At 38.2% G+C, this 21,331-nt stretch overlaps 1 protein-coding gene across 5 annotated transcripts in view; it reads right to left on the bottom strand.

Moving 5' to 3' along the window:
- PACRG (parkin coregulated) overlaps nt 1-21,331 on the bottom strand; it is a 486,879-nt gene that overhangs the window by 109,770 nt on the left and 355,778 nt on the right. For 4 of the 5 annotated variants that reach the window (XM_075924584.1, XM_075924585.1, XM_075924582.1 and 1 more), the window contains one exon: nt 7,109-7,165. The exons of the other annotated variant lie outside the window; for it this stretch is intronic. In XM_075924584.1, coding sequence (XP_075780699.1) covers nt 7,109-7,165 — 57 coding nt within the window. The remainder of the gene's footprint in view (nt 1-7,108; nt 7,166-21,331) is intronic. 5 annotated transcript variants of the gene reach the window in all.

Here is a 21,331-nt window from a genome sequence, read left to right as displayed (position 1 = left end):
TGGTTAAAAGATAGGAAACTAAGGGTTTTCAGAATAAATTACCAGTTTTCTGAATGGAGAGAATTGTGTCCCTCAGGGGTCTGTACTGGGACCAGTGCTCTTCAACCTATTCAGAAATGATCTTGAAAAGGGGTAAAAAGTAAGGTGGCAAAATTTGCAGAAGAAACAAAATTACAGTTAAATCCAGAGCAGACTGTGAAAGAGTTACAAAGGGATCTCACAAAATTGGGTGACTGGGCAACAGAACGGCAGATGAAATCCAATGTTGATAAATGCCAAATAATGCACATTTGAAAACATAATCACAACTAAATATACAAAATGATGGGAGTCTAAATTAGCTGTTACCACTCAGATGTTGGAGTCATTGTAGATCAGGGCTACTCAGAGGCCACAATGATACTCACAGCACATGCCAAGGGCCGCAATTTAAGAGTGACTGCAGATACATGCAAATATATATGCAAATATATGCAAATAGCTTTGTTCACACCTACAGACATGAATACAAAGATTAAGGCAGGACTACACAACACACAGACCTCATTTAAGTTAGTTCTGCTGATATTAGTAAAATGCAATATTTACCCAATTTCCAGCCATATAACAGCACTTTTAATGAGCAATGACAATCCAGGAATTTAACTACTAAAACGCATATCAACAGAAGACCATTATATTGACTACTTTTTTGTTTTGGCTCCCATTCGCAGGTGACATGTTGAGCCCCACGTAAACCCAAAGTGCACCACGGGCCGCAAATAAACGGGCTGGGGGGCTGCATGCGGTCCATGGGCCACATATTGAAGAGCCCTGCTGTATATAGTTCTCTGAAAATGTCTACTCAGCATGCAGTGGCCATCAGAAAAACTAACAAAATGTTAAGAACTATTACGAAAGGGATGTATTATGAAACAGAAAATATCATAATATCTATCTATATAAATCCACAGTATGCCCGCATATTGAAAACTATGTGTAGACCTGGACACCCAATCTCAGAAAACGTGCTGGAATTCAAAAAGGTACAGAAAAGGGCAACTAACATGATTAGGCTCTGGAACAGGTTGGCTGCGTCTAGACGGCAAGTTTTTCCGCAAAAGCAGGAAGTTTTCTGCAAAAGCAAGAAGTTTTCTGCTTTTGCGGAAAAACTCGCCAGCTGTCTACACTGGCCTCTTGAATTTGCGCAAGAACACTGACGATCTAATGTATGATCTTCAGTGTTCTTGCGCAAATACAATGACTCTCCCGTTCGGGAAAAAGCCCTCTTGCGCAAATGCTTTTGCACAAGAGGGCCAGTGTAGACAACTGAGAACTGTTTTGCACAAAAAAACCCCGATGGCGAAAATGGCAATCGGGGATTTTTTGCACAAAACCGCGTCTAGATTGGCACGGACGGTTTTCTGCAAAAAGTGCTTTTCTGCAAATGCTTTTAACAGAAAAACTTTTCCATTAACAGCATTTGCGGAAAATCATGCCAGTCTAGACGTAGCCTTTCTGTATGAGGAGACTGGTACTTTTCAGCTTGGAAAAGAGATGATGGGGTTGGGGAAATAATATAGAGGTCTATAAATTTTGTGTGGCGAAAGTAAAGAAGGAAATCTTATTTCCTTATTTACCTACCTAAAAAACTAAGGGTCACCCGATGAAATTAATAGGCAGAAGGTTTAAAACAAATTAAAAAAAAAAAAACAAGCACTTCTTCACACAATGCATAGTCAACTCATGAAATTCTTTGCCAGGGGATATTGCGAAGGCCAAAACTATAAGGGGCTTCAAAAAGAAACAGAAAAGGTCATGGAAGATAGACCCATAAATGGCTGTTAGCAAGGATGGGTTGTGATTCAGCATTGTGCTCTGAGTGTCCCTAACCTCTCTTCATCAAAAACAGGGGCGCTATGTCTACACTATAGCCTCTTGAACAAAAACATATGTAAATTAGGCGAAGCGTGGAATATCGCTGTGCCACATTTGCATAATTAATTAGGCTCCATTTTGGCTCAAGAGGCTTTTGCTCAAAAACGAGCTGTCTATGCGGCTCCTTTTTACGCAAAAAACCCCTCTTGTGCAAGAGCCGTTCTTCCTGAAAAAAATGTGGAAGCCTCTTGTGCAAAAATGGAGCCTCACTAATTATGCAAATGAGGCACAGCAATATTCCACGCTTCGCCTCATTTGCTTATGTTTTTGCGCAAGAGGAGGTAACTTGATTACAGTGTATAAGAGCCTTCATGGTGAGAAAATACTGCACACTAATGGCCTCTAATCTAGTGGAGGAAGGTATTATAAAAACCAGTATCTGGAAGCTGGAGCCAGATTAATTTAAATGAGAAATTAGGCACAAATTTTTAACGGTGAGTGTGATTAACCACTGGAATAAACTCTCAAGAGAAGTGGCAAATTCTAAATCTCTTGAGGTCTTCAAATCAGGACTAATGCCTTCCCTGAAGATATTTTTTAGCCAAATACAAGTTATGCATTAGTCAAATACAGGTTGAACCTCCATGGTCCAGGACTCTCTGGTCTGGCAACATCTATGGTCTGAAAGGACTGTGGATGTTGCGAGACTAGAAAGCCACCGCAGCAGAGATTGCCAGTGGCTCACAGTGGCGCCAGCCTGTCGGGCCAGCGGGGCAGTGGAACTCACAGGGCACTAGAGTCCACAGCAGGGGTTTGGGAGCTCATGGGGCAGCAGAACCTGCAGCCAGTGGGACTGCTGGAAGCTCTGGTGTGGAAACAGAGCTGTCGCAAGGTTGGTGGGGCCACTGGGAGCTCTTGCATGTCTGCCGCAGCTTGTGGGGCTGGGAGGCCAGGGAGAGGAACCCTGGTGTCTGGGGTGAGGAGCCCAGTGTGGAGGCTGGCATTCCCCCCCTCCAACTTCCGCTCATCCAGAAAACTCCCTTGTCCAGGACTGGTCAGGTTCCAAGGGAGCCAAATCAGAAAGGTCCAACCTGTACAAGATATTGGGCTCAATACAGGGGCTACTGAGTGAAATTTCATGGCCTGTGATATACAGGAGGTCAGATTAGATGATCTAATAGTCCCTTCCAGCTTTAAACTCTATGAATCTACTCAAATGTTTATACAGCACCTGGTACAATGGGGCCCCATTCTCAACCTGTGCATAGGCACTGCCATAACCAACCAACCAACAAGTAGCGCTGTTTTAAAAAGTGGTGGTGTTTTTCTTTTACAGAGATGTTATGGACCAGTGAGGTGGACGGAGGACTGCACATCAAATGCCCTGGGATTTGCTCCCAGATTTTCCTGACATGCCCAGCTCGCCCTTAGGCGAGTCACTAAAAACATTTCTGACCCTACATTTCCTTATCTGTAAAATCTGTAATATAGAAGAAAACTACCCTGTCCTCATCATTATTTACCACTCTGCTAAGTATTATTACTTTATGCCCAAGAAGGAAGGTAACTGGTATAAAACTGTGGGATTCAGAACATCACCAGTCAATACTGTCAATGCACAGATACCAGATAACAAAACTGCATCAATTTACACGAGGTGAGAAGCTGGTCCATTTGTTTGTCCCAAGAAGTAAAATTAAGGGTAAAAGTTTAAAAGGTCAGATAATTTATTTTAATGTCCTAATCAAATTAACAAATGTAATATAAAAAGTCCAGAAGAGTTCTAGAGAATTGATTATTAATAATAATCAAGTATTACCCATATTTCCCTATTAAAAATATCCATTCCCAGATTTACTAGTTTTCAGTAGTAGCCTTTTGGTTTAAAAAAAATCCACATTATCTGCTGCCAGATCATGAGTTTGTCTAAGCAACATTTTCAATGGACTATTCAAGCAAATTGTGAAATAACATTTCTGGATGCTCAATACTATATATCCATGGTCTACGTACAAAGGGACACTCTAGATACTTTACATTCATTTAACATTCTCAAGTGTAAAATTAAAATTCTTCATTACTGCATAATCTTTTATCTATTTGTCAGAATAATCCTTCCAAAGAGTTGAACCCATTATTATTATAGAGGTATTGGTTGAGACTCCATCATTAAGGCTGACTTGAAAAATGCAGTTAAAGTGAGTATCATTAATTTTTAAAGGTACAACAAAAATATTTCCTTCCTAAACTCACACCTCTTCTAAAGGCACATAGACTTAGTATTAGTAAAAGATTTGAATGACTGAACTGAGAAAGTTAAAGTTAGAAGCGTTTTGTAAATGCCCCTTCTCAGAAAATTTTCACTAGTTTAAAACACCTCTTTGTGTCTCTCTAATTAAAACTTAGAAAAGTCGCACTTATCACATAGCTATCGATAGTGTTTTTAATTTATGTTAAATGTTGAATTAACATTTAAAAAAATAAATTCTTTACTTTTGACTTGTAATTTCTCCCATTTACCTGACAAATGACACCGCTGGGATTCCTAGGGGCTAGGACAAGATGTCAAATAGTTGCAGCAGTGCTGCTTGCAGTGACCCCATTCCCAGTGGCTACCGCTTGCATCATGCCTTGATGTTCCATACTCTTCTGCTCCTTGTCTCTGTCCTCACCAGTGTAAAGAGCAATATTGTAAGAAATAGCATAGTATATAAGGTTACGGGTTCTATATGAATTGTGATTTCTCATTTATACTTATATATGGTGGTTGAACTATTATGTTTAAAAGAGCTAGTGATTGCTAGTTCTGTGGAAGAATCTTAGTTCAGGATGTCCTGTATTTTTAGTGTTTAGAAACTATGATAACAGCAAGTTCAAACTCCATATTAATACATATTTGTGCATGCTGGAACAGTTCAAGAAGGTAATAAAACATAGTTTTAGCAAACTCTGACACGTTGAAATTTGACAAAATCTGATTTTTTTCAATTGGTTACAATACAACAAAAACAGTGTGAGAGAGAATTAACCTGTCATTATGTTGAAGAATCACCACAGTATATGGGATTTGTGATATTTTAATTTAAACTAAGTCATTGTCATCTATTTTGTGTTGTTTTAAGAAAACAATATTGAAATGTTGCATAACTAAATCAATAAGAAAGAACATGTAATTTCAGTCACTTATATGAGTATTCATCTATAAATTCTCAGCGCGGCTATTTCAGAAGTTAACCAGAAGAGACGGCTTTCTTGCTTTTGACATATGGAGTCTTGTGATTAAATGAAATGTATATGTGACATAGCATTCTTTTCATTGTAGTTTTTTTGGTAGAGTCTCCTAAGTGGTTTGGGAGCCCTGCAGGCATATCTACTAGCATTCATCTTTTTTAAGCCTGCAACTCAGCAAGTTGAATAGGCTTATCAGCTTCTAAGCATCTGCTGGACAAATCTCAGATTTTTCACATATATAAATACATATATTTATATTTTCAATATCAGTAGAATTTCACATTCCAAAGCCTTGGTTTGGTAACCATCTGTCTCATACAGCCCAATTCTCTCAAAGGCAAATTAACAACTTAAGCAAGCTACAAAACAAAGTAAATCTATTATACAGGATGCCATGGTTTTCACTCCTATTTGTCCCATTTATATTCTCTGGTGAAATATAGAGATAATCTATATGGAAGAAGGCAGTAAATTTGCTGAGTTATCACATGATAGCTGGTTCCAAATAATAGTAAACATTTTTTCCTTGGCCAACCACACATTTTTATTCTTGAAAAACAAAGAATTAAAAAAAAAACCAGACAATAAAATAACTGCAGCAATATTCCAATTGACTTCAGCGGAATCAAGATGTGGCCAAAAGGATCTGAGGTGAAATTTAGACTTCAATGGAGTCAATAACAAAAATTCCATTGACTTCAAAGGAACATGTATTCATAGTCAAGTATAAGAGAAACATAGGAATAAAGATACAAAATTTTAAATTGAAGGTAGATAAGTAGATATCACTGAGGAAAGAAAAGGGACAGAACTGTCATGAGAATTACAGGTCTGATGATGCATACCTAAGGGGGGAAGGACAGAACCAGGTGGACCGTTTTAGCAAATAAAAGATATTTATTTATGACAGCGATGAATTTATAGTATTTATTCTAAGATTTTTAATAGACTGTGTTAATAATGAATTTACAGTATTTATTATATTTATTCTACGATTTCTAGTTAAACAAGTCAAAAATATGGGAATGGCAAGGGGAATAATCTCTATTCGAAAAATATCCAGCTACACTAATTAAATAGCAGTGATAACTACAAACTCTATGTACTACCCAAAACAACTACAACACTAAGCTTATACAACGAAGAAAATCAAATCATACATACCAACTTACACAGCATATGGAACATTTCAAAGATATTGGTTTGGTTGTGAAGGCTTTGGTTACGCCTGAGAGTCAGGGGAGGTGGCTGATTGGTGGATCAGGCCGGCAGCGCTTTGGAGTATACGGGAAGGCACACGCACGGTGGTACGTGTGTTGCAAAGACCTCCTCGAGCGAACTGTGCGATGGGTATCCCCAAATCTGCACATCACTTTCCCGAGTTTACATATTACCATATATGGCCCAACGGTCACCAAGTGGGGGGTCTGTGTCCCGGGGTTGGGCCGAAACTGTGCAGGTTTCATGCGACCAGGTAAGCGCCGCAGTTCTCACGCCAAGGTGACGGGTGGGAGAGTCTGAGGCTATTTTCCCCTTTTCACACCTTCCCTTTTTCTAAAGGCAATGGTATGCAGGAAGGGTGCGGCCAATTTCTCCCGAGGAGTACTGCAGCCCACTATAGCAAAAGCGGCCTGGCCAAACTTTTTACTGGGGGAGGGGAGCAGTTTTTTCTCTAACAAGAACCATGCTCAGAACAGAACAAAATAGAAATTACTGATTATTTTTAGATTCGGAAATACAGTCAAAGTGAGCATGCTTTCAAAGTTGCATATATCTGCCTGTGGTAGTATAATTTCTCAGTAATTTGCCAGATTTAATACTTGTGTGTATTCTGCACCTTGTTCAACCCTATCTGAAATTTTAGATGGTACTTCTTGGTTATCTATCACTAACTGCAACTGCTAACACAAATCTCTGCTCTTGGGATCAGAGCTCCTTAGGGGAAGGGACCCATCACGTACATATCTCATTCATTTTGTGTGAAAGAGGGACTTACCTGTCCTTACCTCCCTTTCCTTACCTGAATCCCATAGAGAGTGTTTGTGGGTGCATGCTTGTGACATCCAGTCATCAAGTGCTAGGAAATTCAGATAAGATTTATTAAGTAATTCTGCAGGATCATACTACTGAATTGCTACTGGGAACCTAAGCATAACAAACTTTCTAGAAGCAGTTGGCCTGTGGGATTGGTTTATTCTCCATAGAAATACATAGTGTTGCACAAGGTATTAATGTGGACTACTGTCAGATTTTCAAAATGTTTATCTGCAGTCTGGCTTCCCGGAAATTTGACAATATGGCTCTTAAGTCCCCCCAGTGTGCAACCAAGCTAAGCTGGAAGCATCCATCTCTATCATGATAATGGGCTAGTGCTGAGCAAAGGAAATTCCTCAAGGACATTGAAAGGAAGAGTTCACCATGCTGTTGACTCAGAAGTGCAAATTCTTCCTTCAAGCTACAACACATTCATGTGGGGGAAATACAGATATTCCTAAGGCATAGAAGAGTGACTCCATATAGCTGAGACTCTGAAACAGCTGAAGAGATTCACTAATGTCCACTTCTGAGCCTAAGCAACAATGCAGCTAAGTCAGAATAAGCTATATACATTACTAACTCAGTATATCTGTACATTTTTCTGTGTGAATTATCTCTTGTTATGTATTGTCTGTATTGCTATGTATAATCTGTTGTGTAGCTGCTGATGGAATGGACTTTTGGACCTAATTTCTCACCTACCAGTTGTCCAGGTATGAATACTGTTTACCTGGAAGCCAAAACAAGGAAGGTCAGTTGCTGCAAGTAACAGGATTCATTACATTTTATTCAGTGAGAAAACAAAGTATCTAGCTAATACTATTTTAAACAGTGTAATGCAGGGATGGGCAATAATAGGTTGGACATAGTTTGCCAGGATTAGCCCATGGTAGGCCACCGGACACTTTATTTACCTGAGTGTCCACAGGTATGGCCAGTTGCCAGTCCCGTTGGCCATGATTCCCTGTTCCATGGCATGAACCAGGCCACTGCTCCCCACAGCTCTTATTGGCCATGAATGGTGAACCACATCCAAAAGGAGCTGTGAGTGGCTGTATCTGCAGACGCTCAGGTAAATAAAGCATTGGGTAGCCCACTGAGGGCTAACCCTAGCAAACTACATCCAGCCTGTGGGCTGCTTATTATCCATGCCTGGTCTAAAGTGTAATTAATTGATCAATTTATTTTATAATTTAGATTTTTTCACATTTTAAAAGCATAACTGTCATTTATAGGTCATAACGGTCACTATGAGTGCACAACTAGTTGAAAGATCCTGAGTGCACAACTAGTTGAAAGATCCTGATGGGATCACTACTTTGATGTGGTGGGGGGCTTGCGTGTCTCAGGGACCCTCAGAACTATGCCGGCGGGAGCTTACTGCTACTAGTAGGGCCACCCAAGCCGGACAGGTCAACGGGTAGAGACCAGACAAAAAGAAATTCTCTGGTCCTCCAGGTTGGAGGTTGGGCGATGGGCTAACAACTTATCCCCGTAAAAAAAACTTCATTTTATGGAAATCTCTACATCTTTCAAAATAGAGTGCCAAATGAAACCTTGTGGACCAGAACAAATCAGAAACCAATGGAGGTCCAGATTAAGAAAAGAAAATGGTGATGGGCAGGTTGTGAGGAATGTATCACAAGACAAGTGTTAGAATGGAATCCAAAAGGAAAGAGGAAAAGGGGACGTCCCAAACAAACATGGCGATGAAGCTGTCTGGATGAAGTTAAAGCAGCTGGCTTAACATGGGATCAAATCAAGACTACCGCTAAGGATCGCAAGAGAAGGAGAATGATTGTGGAGGCCCTATGCTCCAGTAGAAGCCCAAAAGACTAATAGATAGATAGATAGATAGATAGCACAACTAGTTGAAAAACTATGCTGGGAGAGTAGTTATCAATGGTTCCCAGTCGAACTGGGGGATATATTGAGATGAGCCCTGCAGAGGTCTGTTCTTGGTCCCATACTAGTCAGTATTTTCATTAATGACATGGATAATGGAGCGGAGAGTTTTATTATAAAACCTGGGGATGAAAAATGACATTTACAGATTGGAAGACTGGTCTGAAATCAACAAGATGAAATGCAGTAAAGACAAGTGTAAAGTACTAAACTTAGGTAGGAAAAATCAAATGGACAGCTCCAAAATGGGGAATATGTGGCTAAATTATAGTATGACTGACAAGGATCTGGGTAGTATAGTGGATCAGAGACTGAATACGAGTTAACAAGATCTTTCTGACGTGTATTAACAGGAGTGTCGTATATAAGACATAAGAGGTAATTGTCCTACTCTGCTTGGCATTGGCAAAGCCTCAGTGGTAGTACTTTGTCCAGCTATTGGTGCCACACTTTAAGAAAGGTGTGGACAAACTGGAGACTATTCAAAGGAGAGCAACAAAAATTATAACAGGTTTAGAAAACCTGACCTATAAGGAAAGGATAAAAAACTGGGAATGTTCAGTCTTGAGAAAAGCAGACTGAAAGGCTATTTCATAGTAAAGTAAATTAGGTCACTATGTCTTTCTGACTGACATACGTGACCAGATTTTTATTTTTCACCACATTTACAGAGCTTACTATTTTTGTGTCTCCTTATTCTAAGGGAAACTACTCTCTGAGGGTATGTCTACACTACCCTCCTAGTTCGAACTAGGAGGGTAATGTAGGCATACCGCACTTGCAAATGAAGCCCGGGATTTGAATTTCCCGGGCTTCATTTGCATAAGCGGGGAGCCGCCATTTTTAAAACCCCGCTGGTTTGAACCCCGTGCAGCGCGGCTACACGGGGCTCGAACTAGGTAGTTCGAACTAGGATTCCTATTCCGAACTACCGGTACACCTCGTGGAACCGCAAGTTTCCACCACAAGTAGGTGGAACGAGGTGTACCGGTAGTTCGGAATAGGAATCCTAGTTCGAACTACCTAGTTCGAGCCCTGTGTAGCCGCGCTGCACGGGGTTCGAACCAGCGGGGTTTTAAAAATGGCGGCTCCCCGCTTATGCAAATGAAGCCCGGGAAATTCAAATCCCGGGCTTCATTTGCAAGTGCAGTATGCCTACATTACCCCGCTAGTTCGAACTAGCGGGGTAGTGTAGACATACCCTGACTTAGATCTAACAGAAGTTTATTACATTGTCACTGGTTACATGTTTCTCTTGCCTTTGCTGCAATTAGATCCCATGTTTTAAGAGCAACTCCCCATTTGAAGTCTGTTCCTTTCAACTGAGGCATCTGCAAACACAAAGGAACAGTAGCATAGTACTGTTACCACTAAGCATCTCTCAAGTTGATAATTCTGCACACCACAGAGAGATGCAAGAAAAATTAAGATTTATTTGCCTGGAAAATGCAGGCAATCAGGGTCTGTTAAGGTATGTCTACACTAGCCCCCTAGTTTGAACTAGGGAGGCTAATGTAGGCATTCGAACTTGCAAATGAAGCCGGGGATTTAAATATCCCAGACTTTATTTGCATGTTCCCGTCCAGTCGCCATTTTAAAATGCCACTAGTCCGAACTAACTGCCCGCGGCTACACGCGGCAGTTAAATGGTAATTTGAACTAAGTCCTCATTGCAGGAGGTGTAACAGGTAATTCGAACTAAGGATTTAGTTCGAATTACCGTTTAACTGCCACGTGTAGCCATGGGCAGTTAGTCTGGACTAGTGGCATTTAAAAATGGTGACCGGACGGGCACATGCAAATAAAGCCCGGGATATTTAAATCCCGGGCTTCATTTGCAAGTTCGAATGCCTACATTAGCCTCCCTAGTTCGAACTAGGGGGCTATTGTAGACATACCCTATGGTATTTTTTGAGGCAGGTAGAGGGGAAACACACTGTCTACACAGAAACTGACAATATAACTGTTGCAGAATCTGAACAGGAGTGTTCTTGGGGGAAAAAATCCTTTCACAGTTATTCCAACATAGCACTTGTGTATGAAATATTATAAATATAACATTTTTGAAAGTGAAATTTCAAACCACAAGTAGGTTTTGCAAACTAATATGTAAAAGAAAAACAGGTGGCCTAAAATGTCAGAGTACATAATTATTTGAAATTGACAAAAATGTTCACTCTTTTTTACCTATTTCACACAGTTCTATAAAAATGGCTAATTCAACTGTATAAAATTATTCTTAATATATTTTTGAATGTGTTCTTGACCAGAAAAAATACTATATATCATATATAACGATATCAGAAAAGGAATAAACTCTCCATTTTGCACAATGGCCCATATAGGAATACTTGATTATAGACAAATAAGTGAGAGTTGCAAAGCATGATTAAATCAAGTTGATCCTGTTTAAAAAAAGGCAAAATGAAGGAAACTTAGAGGTTAGTCATGTACTGGTTTACATAAAAATGGGTAATAATTAACACATTGTCCAACAGTTCTCCGACTAACATACAATTGGTGATTTCTGAATATCAAATATTAAGCTTTTGTTATTTCTGGCACTTGAAGATTTCAAGTTTACATAAGCTTGAAAGATACATCTATATTTGCTCCTCCATTTCAGCACATATACAGAATATGAATGACTAATGCTACAATAAAAAGACAAAGTGCATCTTAAATAATCCAGCTTCACATCTGCTTCCTCTGATGCACTATGGCTATATGACACTAGATTGTGGATTTATATATAATTTTATAGTACTATTGTCACAATATATAGTATTTCTTGGTAGACTGATTATTTATAGAGTTTTCATACTTGCCATATTGCATTTGTATGATTACTTCTTTGGTAATCATTACTTTAAGAAGAATTACTGAACCTAATGCCATGAATTTTTTTGAAACAATATGAAAACAGAAGAATGCAAATCCTAAATTCAGGCCATGGATTTTAACAGGCATATATAAAAAAAGAAAAACAAATCTACAAGACTGATTTATATTCAGATCTTATAGTTTTTCTGAATTATTGTTTATCTTCTGATTTAGGGTCTCAGAGGGACCTTATTCTAGTAGCATAAATTAGAACTACCCCTGTACAGTCCTAATTTATACAGAAGATGGTTGATTCTGAATCAGGGAGCTGCAGCTGGCACCATACAGTCCACTGTCACCTATGTGTCTGAGATCTGCTCTAAAAAAGTAACAAATCAAGGCCAGTATTATATGCAAATTTCTGTTACAGAAGAATTAACTGAGCCAAGACAAAATTTAGATATCGTAAGTGATCATAATCTCAAGAAAAGCAAATATAAAGTACAAATTTTATCTATAGAATGATTTTCTAAGAAGGCAGTTTTAAAGATGTACTTTTACACTATTCACACTGATTTAAACAACACATTCTTTGATTCTTCACAGCCCTTATATAGACTCTGATATATAAACATCAGAGTTATAAATAGTTGGCCACACAAATGTTTTATGTTTTCTTTCTGATCTAAGGAATTATAACACTACTGGCCACAAACATACTTTCAGATTATTTTGTAAATATATGAGAATCCATCTTCTTTAGGAATATCTAAAGCATTTTATATAATTATTGAGCTTTATTCCTCATACAGAATAGACCAAGATCTTACTGTCTCCATAAAAAGATTTGTGACAATATTCTGTCTCCTTCTATAAAACAATAAATAAATGATGTAATGATGAACAAGTGCTGTTTCTCAAAGCACTAACAGCACTTAAGAAATGGCTGAAGTTGAGACAAGTTCTGATGGCTGTCTATCTTTGTAGAGCATTCTATTTAGATGTTTATATCTATAAGCAGACTATGTGTAATTCAAAAAGTAGTATTTTACAGTGACATGCCTTGTTAATGTATCCCCTATCAGCACAGATGGCATAAAATACTTAGTTTTGTTTTCAGACTACATGTCATACTGTGGGAAGATATGACTGGAATAAATACATTTTATTTTGCCTCGTGACATTTTTCCATATGATTTAATTATGCAGAGCTGGGTACAAAAGAGAGCTTCAGCATTAAGTCCTATTTTATGCTCATGAAGCAATTTAAATATTTTGTCAAGCACATTTTTACAAAATAAATTTTGCATGCCATGTAAATAATATGACGTTTGGATGCAGTCCATTTACTTTATGTATTTTGCCCAAAGGATCAGGTGATTCCAAGTTTAATTTGTCCCTCATCTCTACTTGTCGCAGTAAGCAAGACTTTGGATATGAATACACAAGTTAACAAAATAATTCTTTCACTGGTGTAGTGATAAAAGGGTTGATTCTAATCTACTCTTACTGTTGTCTTTTGATGCAAAAACAAAGAAACAATCACAACAGTCAGAGATGCAGAAAGAAAAAAGGATAGATTCTGTGTCAGCTCTGTGCAGATGCAGAGGAATCAAATACAATAACCTTTTACATGCAGCAGTCAAGTAGTGGCACTGCACAGATCCTTTTTTCCTATTGCAGAACAAAGGCCTGAGTTCATGCATCAGTGACTGTGAGGCATCAACTTCCCTTCAGAGACCAGTTCTTGGGGGGGCCCACAGGCAAAACAATGCAAATTTTAATTAGACTATAACCCCTCTTCATTCTGGGAATAAACAATCTTTTTGTTGTTCTTGTTTACATGAGCAATACAATGTTCAGATTCATTGTAAATACTGTACCCAGTACAGTAACAGTGTTGTTTTAAATAATGTACGTGTCAATGCAATTTAGGTTTTTAAACATAAATGTAAAAAATGTTTGAACATTTGAAACCTCTTGAATCAGCCAACCATGCATGTCTTGCAGAGCCTATGAATCAGATTCCACAATGTCTTTTCTGATTTAATATTTTCAGTCAAATGATATTAAGTACAATCACTTTTTAAAGCATTTAACTTCTTGCATTAGTCTGGGTTTTCAGCTTTTTGAACTTTACACTAGCTAATGTTCAGGGGCAGTGCTATATTCCAGTAAGAATAATTACATAACCCCAAATTCTCTATTCAGGGGATTTGATGTAGAACCATGACAGAGTTTTCTTCAATTGCATTTTGGTCCAGCAAGAAAAATAAAAATGAATATTCTATGCAATTACATTTACTTTGTAGCCATGCAAGGTATCACATTTTAACAATCAGTTCCATACATACAAGATGGGAAGCGACTGTCTAGGAAGGAGCATGGCGGAAAGGGATCTAGGGGTCATAGTGGACCACAAGTTGAATATGAGTCAACAGTGTGATGCTGTTGCAAAAAAAGCAAATATGATTCTAGGTTGTATCAACAGGTGTGTTGTAAGCAAAACTCGTGAAGTCATTCTGCCGCTCTACTCTGCACTAGTTAGGCCTCAGCTGGAGTACTGTGTCCAGTTCTGGGCGCCACATTTCAAGAAAGATGTGGAGAAATTGGAAAGGGTACAGAGAAGAGCGACAAGAATGATTAAAGGTTTAGAGAACATGACCTATGAAGCCAGGCTTCATGAACTGGGCTTGTTTAGTTTGGAAAAAAGAAGATTAAGGGGGGACATGATAGCGGTTTTCAAATATCTAAAAGGGTGTCACAAGGAGGAAGGAGAAAATTTGTTCCTCTTGGTTACTGAGGACAGGACAAGGAGTAATGGGCTTAAAGTGCAGCAGGAGAGGTTTAGATTGGACATTAGGAAAAAATTCCTGTCAGGGTGGTCAAATATTGGAATAAATTGCCAAGGGAGGTGGTGGAATCTCCCTCTCTGGAGACATTTAAGAACAGGTTAGATAGACATCTGTCAGGGATGGTGTAGATGGAGCTTGGTCCTGCCTTGAGGGTGGGGGGCTGGACTCGATGACCTCTTGAGGTCCCTTCCAGTCCTATGATTCTATGATAAGCTACAGCTTTTCAGTTGCTTTCTTTACATATATATAAATATATACAAGCTAGCTTTTTATCTACCACTGGATTCATTATTTACTCTAAACAAAACACATGGGAGAATTTAATGTCTAAGTTTGTTGCCCAGCCTATTTATAAGTGGATGTTACATTTTAGAACTAAAAAACAAAACTATTAATATTTTATTACTATTCTCTAATATGCCTATAATATTCTGCAGGGAACAATTCTAGACTAGCAGGGGATAGACTAGATGACCTAATAAGCCTTTTCCATGGCTAAGTTTTCTGATTTTATAATTAATTTTAGACTACTGTCCCTGGAAAGAATGCCATCAAAACATTAAAATGTATCAGTGTAATGACTTAAGTGAGGTTTCAATTTTGATAGGGAAGTAATAGCAATTACTAGAGATGGCCAGCGTGGCAGGTAAAGAATATAAACTTATTGTCTGCCTTTTTCGTGGTCTGGAAGATGCCAATGTTGCTGTCAGAGTGTCCAAAGAAAATAAGTTTAGAGTAATCAAGATGGGGAATAAGGGCATGAATGGGCGTTTTTGTTGTTGGGACAGAAAAAAAAGGTTCAAATTTATAAATATTAGCGACAAAGAGGAGAATTTGTACATGGCCTGACCTGAAAGAGAAGATGAGCAGAACAAAGATAATTCCCTGGTCAGCAGCAGCATTTATAAATAAGATAGTAAGGGAAAGTATGTTCTGCAGTACATAAAAGCAAATTAGGACAGAAAAGATATTTCCATTTAAAAATATGTCTTTAATTGTAGTGCTGTATGGTTAATTCAGAGGACTATATTTGAACCAAAATATTTCATTTTAATTTTAACAAATTTGCTAAACCACATAAATATATAACTACCAGCAAACTCATACTGCATCAATAATAGTTGTTTATCCAATTAAGTAAAACATGACATAATTAGTAAAAATTTGATCCTATTTCACAGTTGGGAAGTTTGAAAAAAGAAGGAGGCTCAGGTTAACACCAAAGGTATTTCTACACAGCAGCATTATTTCAAAATAAGTAGCGTTATTTTGAAATAACAGTCCGCAACTACACTGAAGGCAGTTATTTTGAAATAATGTCAAAATACTGTCAAGCTGGAGGACTTCTTACTCTGACTCCTGTAACCCTCATTGTACGAGGAGTAAGTGAGGTCTGAGGAACAGTTCTCTGTTTGAAATAAGTGCTGTGTAGATGTTCCCAATTTCAGAATAAGCTATTATGAAATAAATTACACAATTGACATAGCTCAATTTATGAAGCTTATTTCGAGTTAAGTCCTGCTGTGTAGATGCACTCCAAGTGTCCTATCTAACTTCACAGTTCAAAGGGCTAATCATTTTATAACATGACATATTTTAGTTATATTTATTATCAAGCTTTCGGTATAAAAGGGGAATGATATTCTCCTAATACTCATTAGTAAATAATATGGCATATATTTAAGTAATAATAATTCACAGATAAATGAAGCCCTGCATTATTTCAGACATTTGTGGCATAGAAAACTGCAAGAGAAGTCATACCAGTATATTCTAGGTAGTGGTTTTATTATGGGATAAAATAAATTATGCTGAATTTTAAATATACCTGACAAAATATGTCAAGGCACAGAAAGAGCATTGGACTGAGAATGTTGTTAGAATGTAATAACTCAACTTTGGGATGGATTTTTCAGTACTCATTGCAGTACTTGCTCACCACAACTTCTTGTAATAAAGTTGGTAGTATCTTTGACAGAACTTCCTAACTAATTTGACTTTGCTAGAATTGCCAGACCTTGGGAAACCATTAATGTCCTCTACTACTTTAAATGGTAAGTACCTTTAGGACAAATAAAGAGTTCTAATATTAATTCATTTACTCTGGTTTAGGGACACAGTATTGTAAACTGTAGACATTATAATTTTAAAGAATTAGTATTGTTTATTTGGCAAAAGTACTTAGCTTTGTAGCCAATATTTTCAAACTTGAGGATCTTAACTTAGGCTTCTATATCTCTATTTCAACTCCTAAAAATGTTTGCCTAATTTACAGAGCTGATTAGCAACACACAAATTTCTCTAAAATACGGTGAAGCAGGTCATTTTTATGTAGCTAGATGTGGGTAAATTATCAGTTTGTGGGCTGCCCAGGGTCAGTCTACAATTCAAGTGAAGGTGTGATTGTAGCACAGGTAGGCATACCCATGATAACTTTAATTACACTAGTAAAGGTAAGAATAGTAGTGAAGACATGGTGACAAAGGCATCAGCAGGGGCTAGCTGTCTAACTATGTACCCAGAATCCCTGACAAGCCTGTACTGGGGAAGTTAGACTGCTGTGCTAGCTTGATGAGAGGTGGATAATTGGTGAATACAATACCAAAATTTCCAGCTGAAAATGGTGCCAATCCACTTTCTTCTTGGATTCAAACGTTTAAAAGTTTAAGTATATTTTACCATGAACATTTTATGAATTAACAATACTGAACTTTGCCCAGGTCTAATTGGCAGCTCAGAAACTGAATTCAGTTATCTGGATTTAAGCAATAAGAAGTAACAGAGCATACATTATAAAAGTAAGCTTCTGACCATGTACGTCATGAATTGTCGTAATACTGCCAAAGAATACAATTTTGGCACAACAATGCATTCCCTAAAGTTCTTTATTGTTATCGTAAATAGATCATTGAGATTTAAAAAAAAGAAAGATGACAAAAGCCACAATTAAAATTGTATCAAATCTGTACAAAGACAGGAACATGATACTCGCCACTAACTTGTCAGTTCATTTATGCTCATAAGCTATATTTAAATAACTTTACATTTAAAAAGCTCTTTTTTAAAAAGAAAAAAAGGTTACAACACCAATAATTAACACCTAATGTCACATATTAAAATACTGAAAAATTCTTGTTTCAGAAACATTTCTGTCTATATGTTTTATACATTTCTCTTCCTTCATGGATTTCATAGGGACAATTTTTTAAAAACAGAATTCTGTTTTAAAATGTTCATCAGCTCAAACTACTTTTTCCCCCATCTAAAGTAATAAAGAATAAAATGTATTGCCTTCAGCTGCTCATTTTACTGTTCAGACCTACAGAACATCAACACAGCACACTTATTTCAAAATAAGATATTCTGGAATATTTATTCCGAAATAGTTTATTTCAAAATAGCACATCTACACTGCAGGGAAGCCTCAAAATTAGTCCAAGGCAGGCTACCCTAATCTAGACATGCTATTTTGATTTAGGGCCTGTCACATTACTGGATTTTAAAGGGATCAGATAGGTCACTGCTGCGCCCAAAGGGGGGATGTTTGCCCCAAAGTCTGTACAAAGGGGGCCGTGTGAGGTGTCAAACGAAAGCTTATGTTCTACTGATTTTATGTATGTTATTCATATACATGTGTGATATCTGTATGTGCAGTTATAAATATGTACTCTGTGCTTATGCTGGAAGATTCTCTGTCTGAGACAGAGCAATGGGCCAGGAATGATCAGTCCGTGACTATGCTAATTAGCAAGGCTCCAGGGATAAAACTCTCAGAGAGGCCAATACACACCTGAGGAATGTGTCTGGGACCTGAAAACCAGCCAATGTCATGACTGCCGACATGGGACACAGGGATAGGTCACTGGGCAATGTGACCTGCTCCAGCTTGGAAGATACCAGGAATGGATATAAAATGCCCTGAGGCAGACTCCATCTTGCCTTCAATTCTGCTACTGATTCCAGATGCAGTCTTGCGAGGAACAGAGAGCTAGGAAGAATCGTTGGCCCATCCTGACTTAGGATGTATACCAGAGACTTTTAAGCTAGCAGTTTGTAACATCTCTGACGAGAACCTGCATTAAGAACTTGGTGATTCGATGCATGTAACGTATTCTCCTTAACAACTTTACTCTCGTGCTTTTCTTTCTTTCATTAATAAACCCTTTGGCTACGTCTAGACTGGCCCCTAATTCCGGAAGAGGCATGCAAAGCAGGTAAGTCAGAATAGGGAAATCCGCGGGGGATTTAAATATCTCCCGCGGGATTTAAATAAACATGTCCGATGCTTTTTTTCCGGCTTGGGGAAAAGCCGGAAAAAAGCGACTAGACTGGCGCGATCCTCCGGAATAAAGCCCTTTTCCGGAGGATCTCTTATTCCTACTTTCAGGAAGGTAGGAATAAGAGATCCTCCGGAAAAGGGCTTTATTCCGGAGGATCGCGCCAGTCTAGTCGCTTTTTTCCGGCTTTTCCCCAAGCCGGAAAAAAAGCGTCGGACATGTTTATTTAAATCCCGCGGGGGATATTTAAATCCCCCGCGGATTTCCCTATTCTGACTTACCTGCTTTGCATGCCTCTTCCGGAATTAGGGGCCAGTCTAGACGTAGCCTTTAGATTCTAAAGGACTGGCCCAGTGTGCTCTTGTGGGTAAGATCCAAAATGTAAATTGACCAGGGATTTGTGGCTGGTTCGTTGGGACCAGAAAGACCCTTTCGGGGTAGATGAGATTGGGTTCTATAACCCCTCACCTGTGTGTTAGACCCGGGGCTGATTGTGGCACAGGGAGAGCTGGGGTGTCTGAGAGGTTTTGCTTGTGAGGCTTCCTGCTGCCTGGATTGGAAGTTAAAGCACTTGGTGTGACAGGTTTGTGGCCTACATGGGAAGGGCCTCCAGTCAGGGGCTGTAAGGAGCCCCGAGTCTGAGCAATTCGCCCTGAGCAGATGCCCTCAGTGGTGCCCAGACTTGGCCCAGTCCATTACAAAGCCCCAGGAGGCACTGTGGAATAATAAATTAGAATGGCCCTGGTGAGGGATTATTTTGAAAGAGCTGCAGTGGAGTATCTACACACACCTTATTTCGAAATAGCTATTTCGGAATAGGCATTCCTTGTAGAATGAAGTTTACAGATTTCAGAATAAGCCATCCATTATTTTGAAATTATTTCAAAATAATGGAATGGCTGTGTAGACGCTTGCATTATTATTTCAGAATAACGCTAGTTATCTCAAAATAACAGTGCAGTGTAGATGTACCCCTACAGAATTTCTATGCCTCCATCATATTAAACCCATGGAATTCTGCTCCTTATCTTACTTACTTCTCCCCACTGTTTCACCTTTTGATCAATCCCAAACCTCCTTTTCCATCCCTCCATATATAGATGGACCCTAAAATATCAAGTCTTATGTGCCAATATGTTCTACAATGCATCAAACTTCTGTGACATATTCCTTGTTCTGTGAAAGATTAAGAATGAAGGTCTAGGACTGGAACAGGATGGGGATGGGAAGAATATCTACAGTAATTAGTGCTGAGATTAGGTGAGGAGGATTAATTTCCTCATTCCAAACTTGTCACCAATATACATGGTCCAGTATTTGTGACATCCTAATCATTTACACAGCTGTGATGCCGCACAGTTTATGACTTTAGGTAGTGAATATACAGTAGGATTAGAAACAAGAATCCTGTTTTCATGAGACTCCCTTATCAATAAATAATGTTCAGAATAAAAAAAAATATATAGAAAAATGTCTGCTATAGAAGTTTAATTGTCCTGGATATATCAATGTGTCAGTGAGGACAGGATCTCAAACTTACATTTCAATTTTATGGTTTTGTTTGTGCCATAAAATCAATTAATAAATACCATGTTGTTATGTTTAAAAAGTAGTTGCTATAGATTTACCATAGCTATTTAAAAAAAAAAAAACATTTTAGTTAATTTTTAGGGGGAAGTTTCGAAATGATTAAATCAAATTTTTCTCAAAGTTAGTTTATAAATTCAAGCTGCAAGATATATTTGCAAATCCCAAACACTGAGATCGGTGGACCTTTATTTTTATTTCATACTTGTTTGACTCCAAATGGTCAAACCATATTTCTTTTACATTTGTAATAGGAAATTGCTCTTCAAGGATGAATATTGGCCAAATTTCAGTCCAAAAGAAACCTGGATACAAGTTTCATTATAATGAAAAACAGACATCACCTGTCACATTATGAAAAGCAATGGCATAATGCTAATGATACTTCTAAAAATTTGAAAAGCCATAGTGCAAGATAAATATTGAATCTGCAAGTATGGGGAAATATAGAGAAATCTTTGTTGCAGGTTTATCTCCAGCACTTATGTGATTAGATTAGTTCATAGTGAGCAGCAGTCTCAGTTTCCCCATTTTTAAAATAGAATTAAGGTTGCTCTCCCCCAGCTGTAGGAGGAGTTTTCAAATCTATAGATGAAAAAGACTCAAAGTGCTAAGTATTATTCATTTCACTTTCAATATCCACCCAGACTGATATTTTGTATATAAAATATAATATGTACATATGGTAATTAAAAAAAAAGAAACTATCAAAGTGGTCAATTTTCCCTCAAAGTACCACAAGTTGATTAGGTTGAAATC

The sequence above is a fragment of the Pelodiscus sinensis genome, chromosome 3, assembly GCF_049634645.1.
Source record: "Pelodiscus sinensis isolate JC-2024 chromosome 3, ASM4963464v1, whole genome shotgun sequence".
NCBI classification, from domain to species: domain Eukaryota; kingdom Metazoa; phylum Chordata; order Testudines; family Trionychidae; genus Pelodiscus; species Pelodiscus sinensis.
Note: the sequence above shows the minus strand (reverse complement) of the source record. Positions and strands in the feature narration are given on the sequence as shown.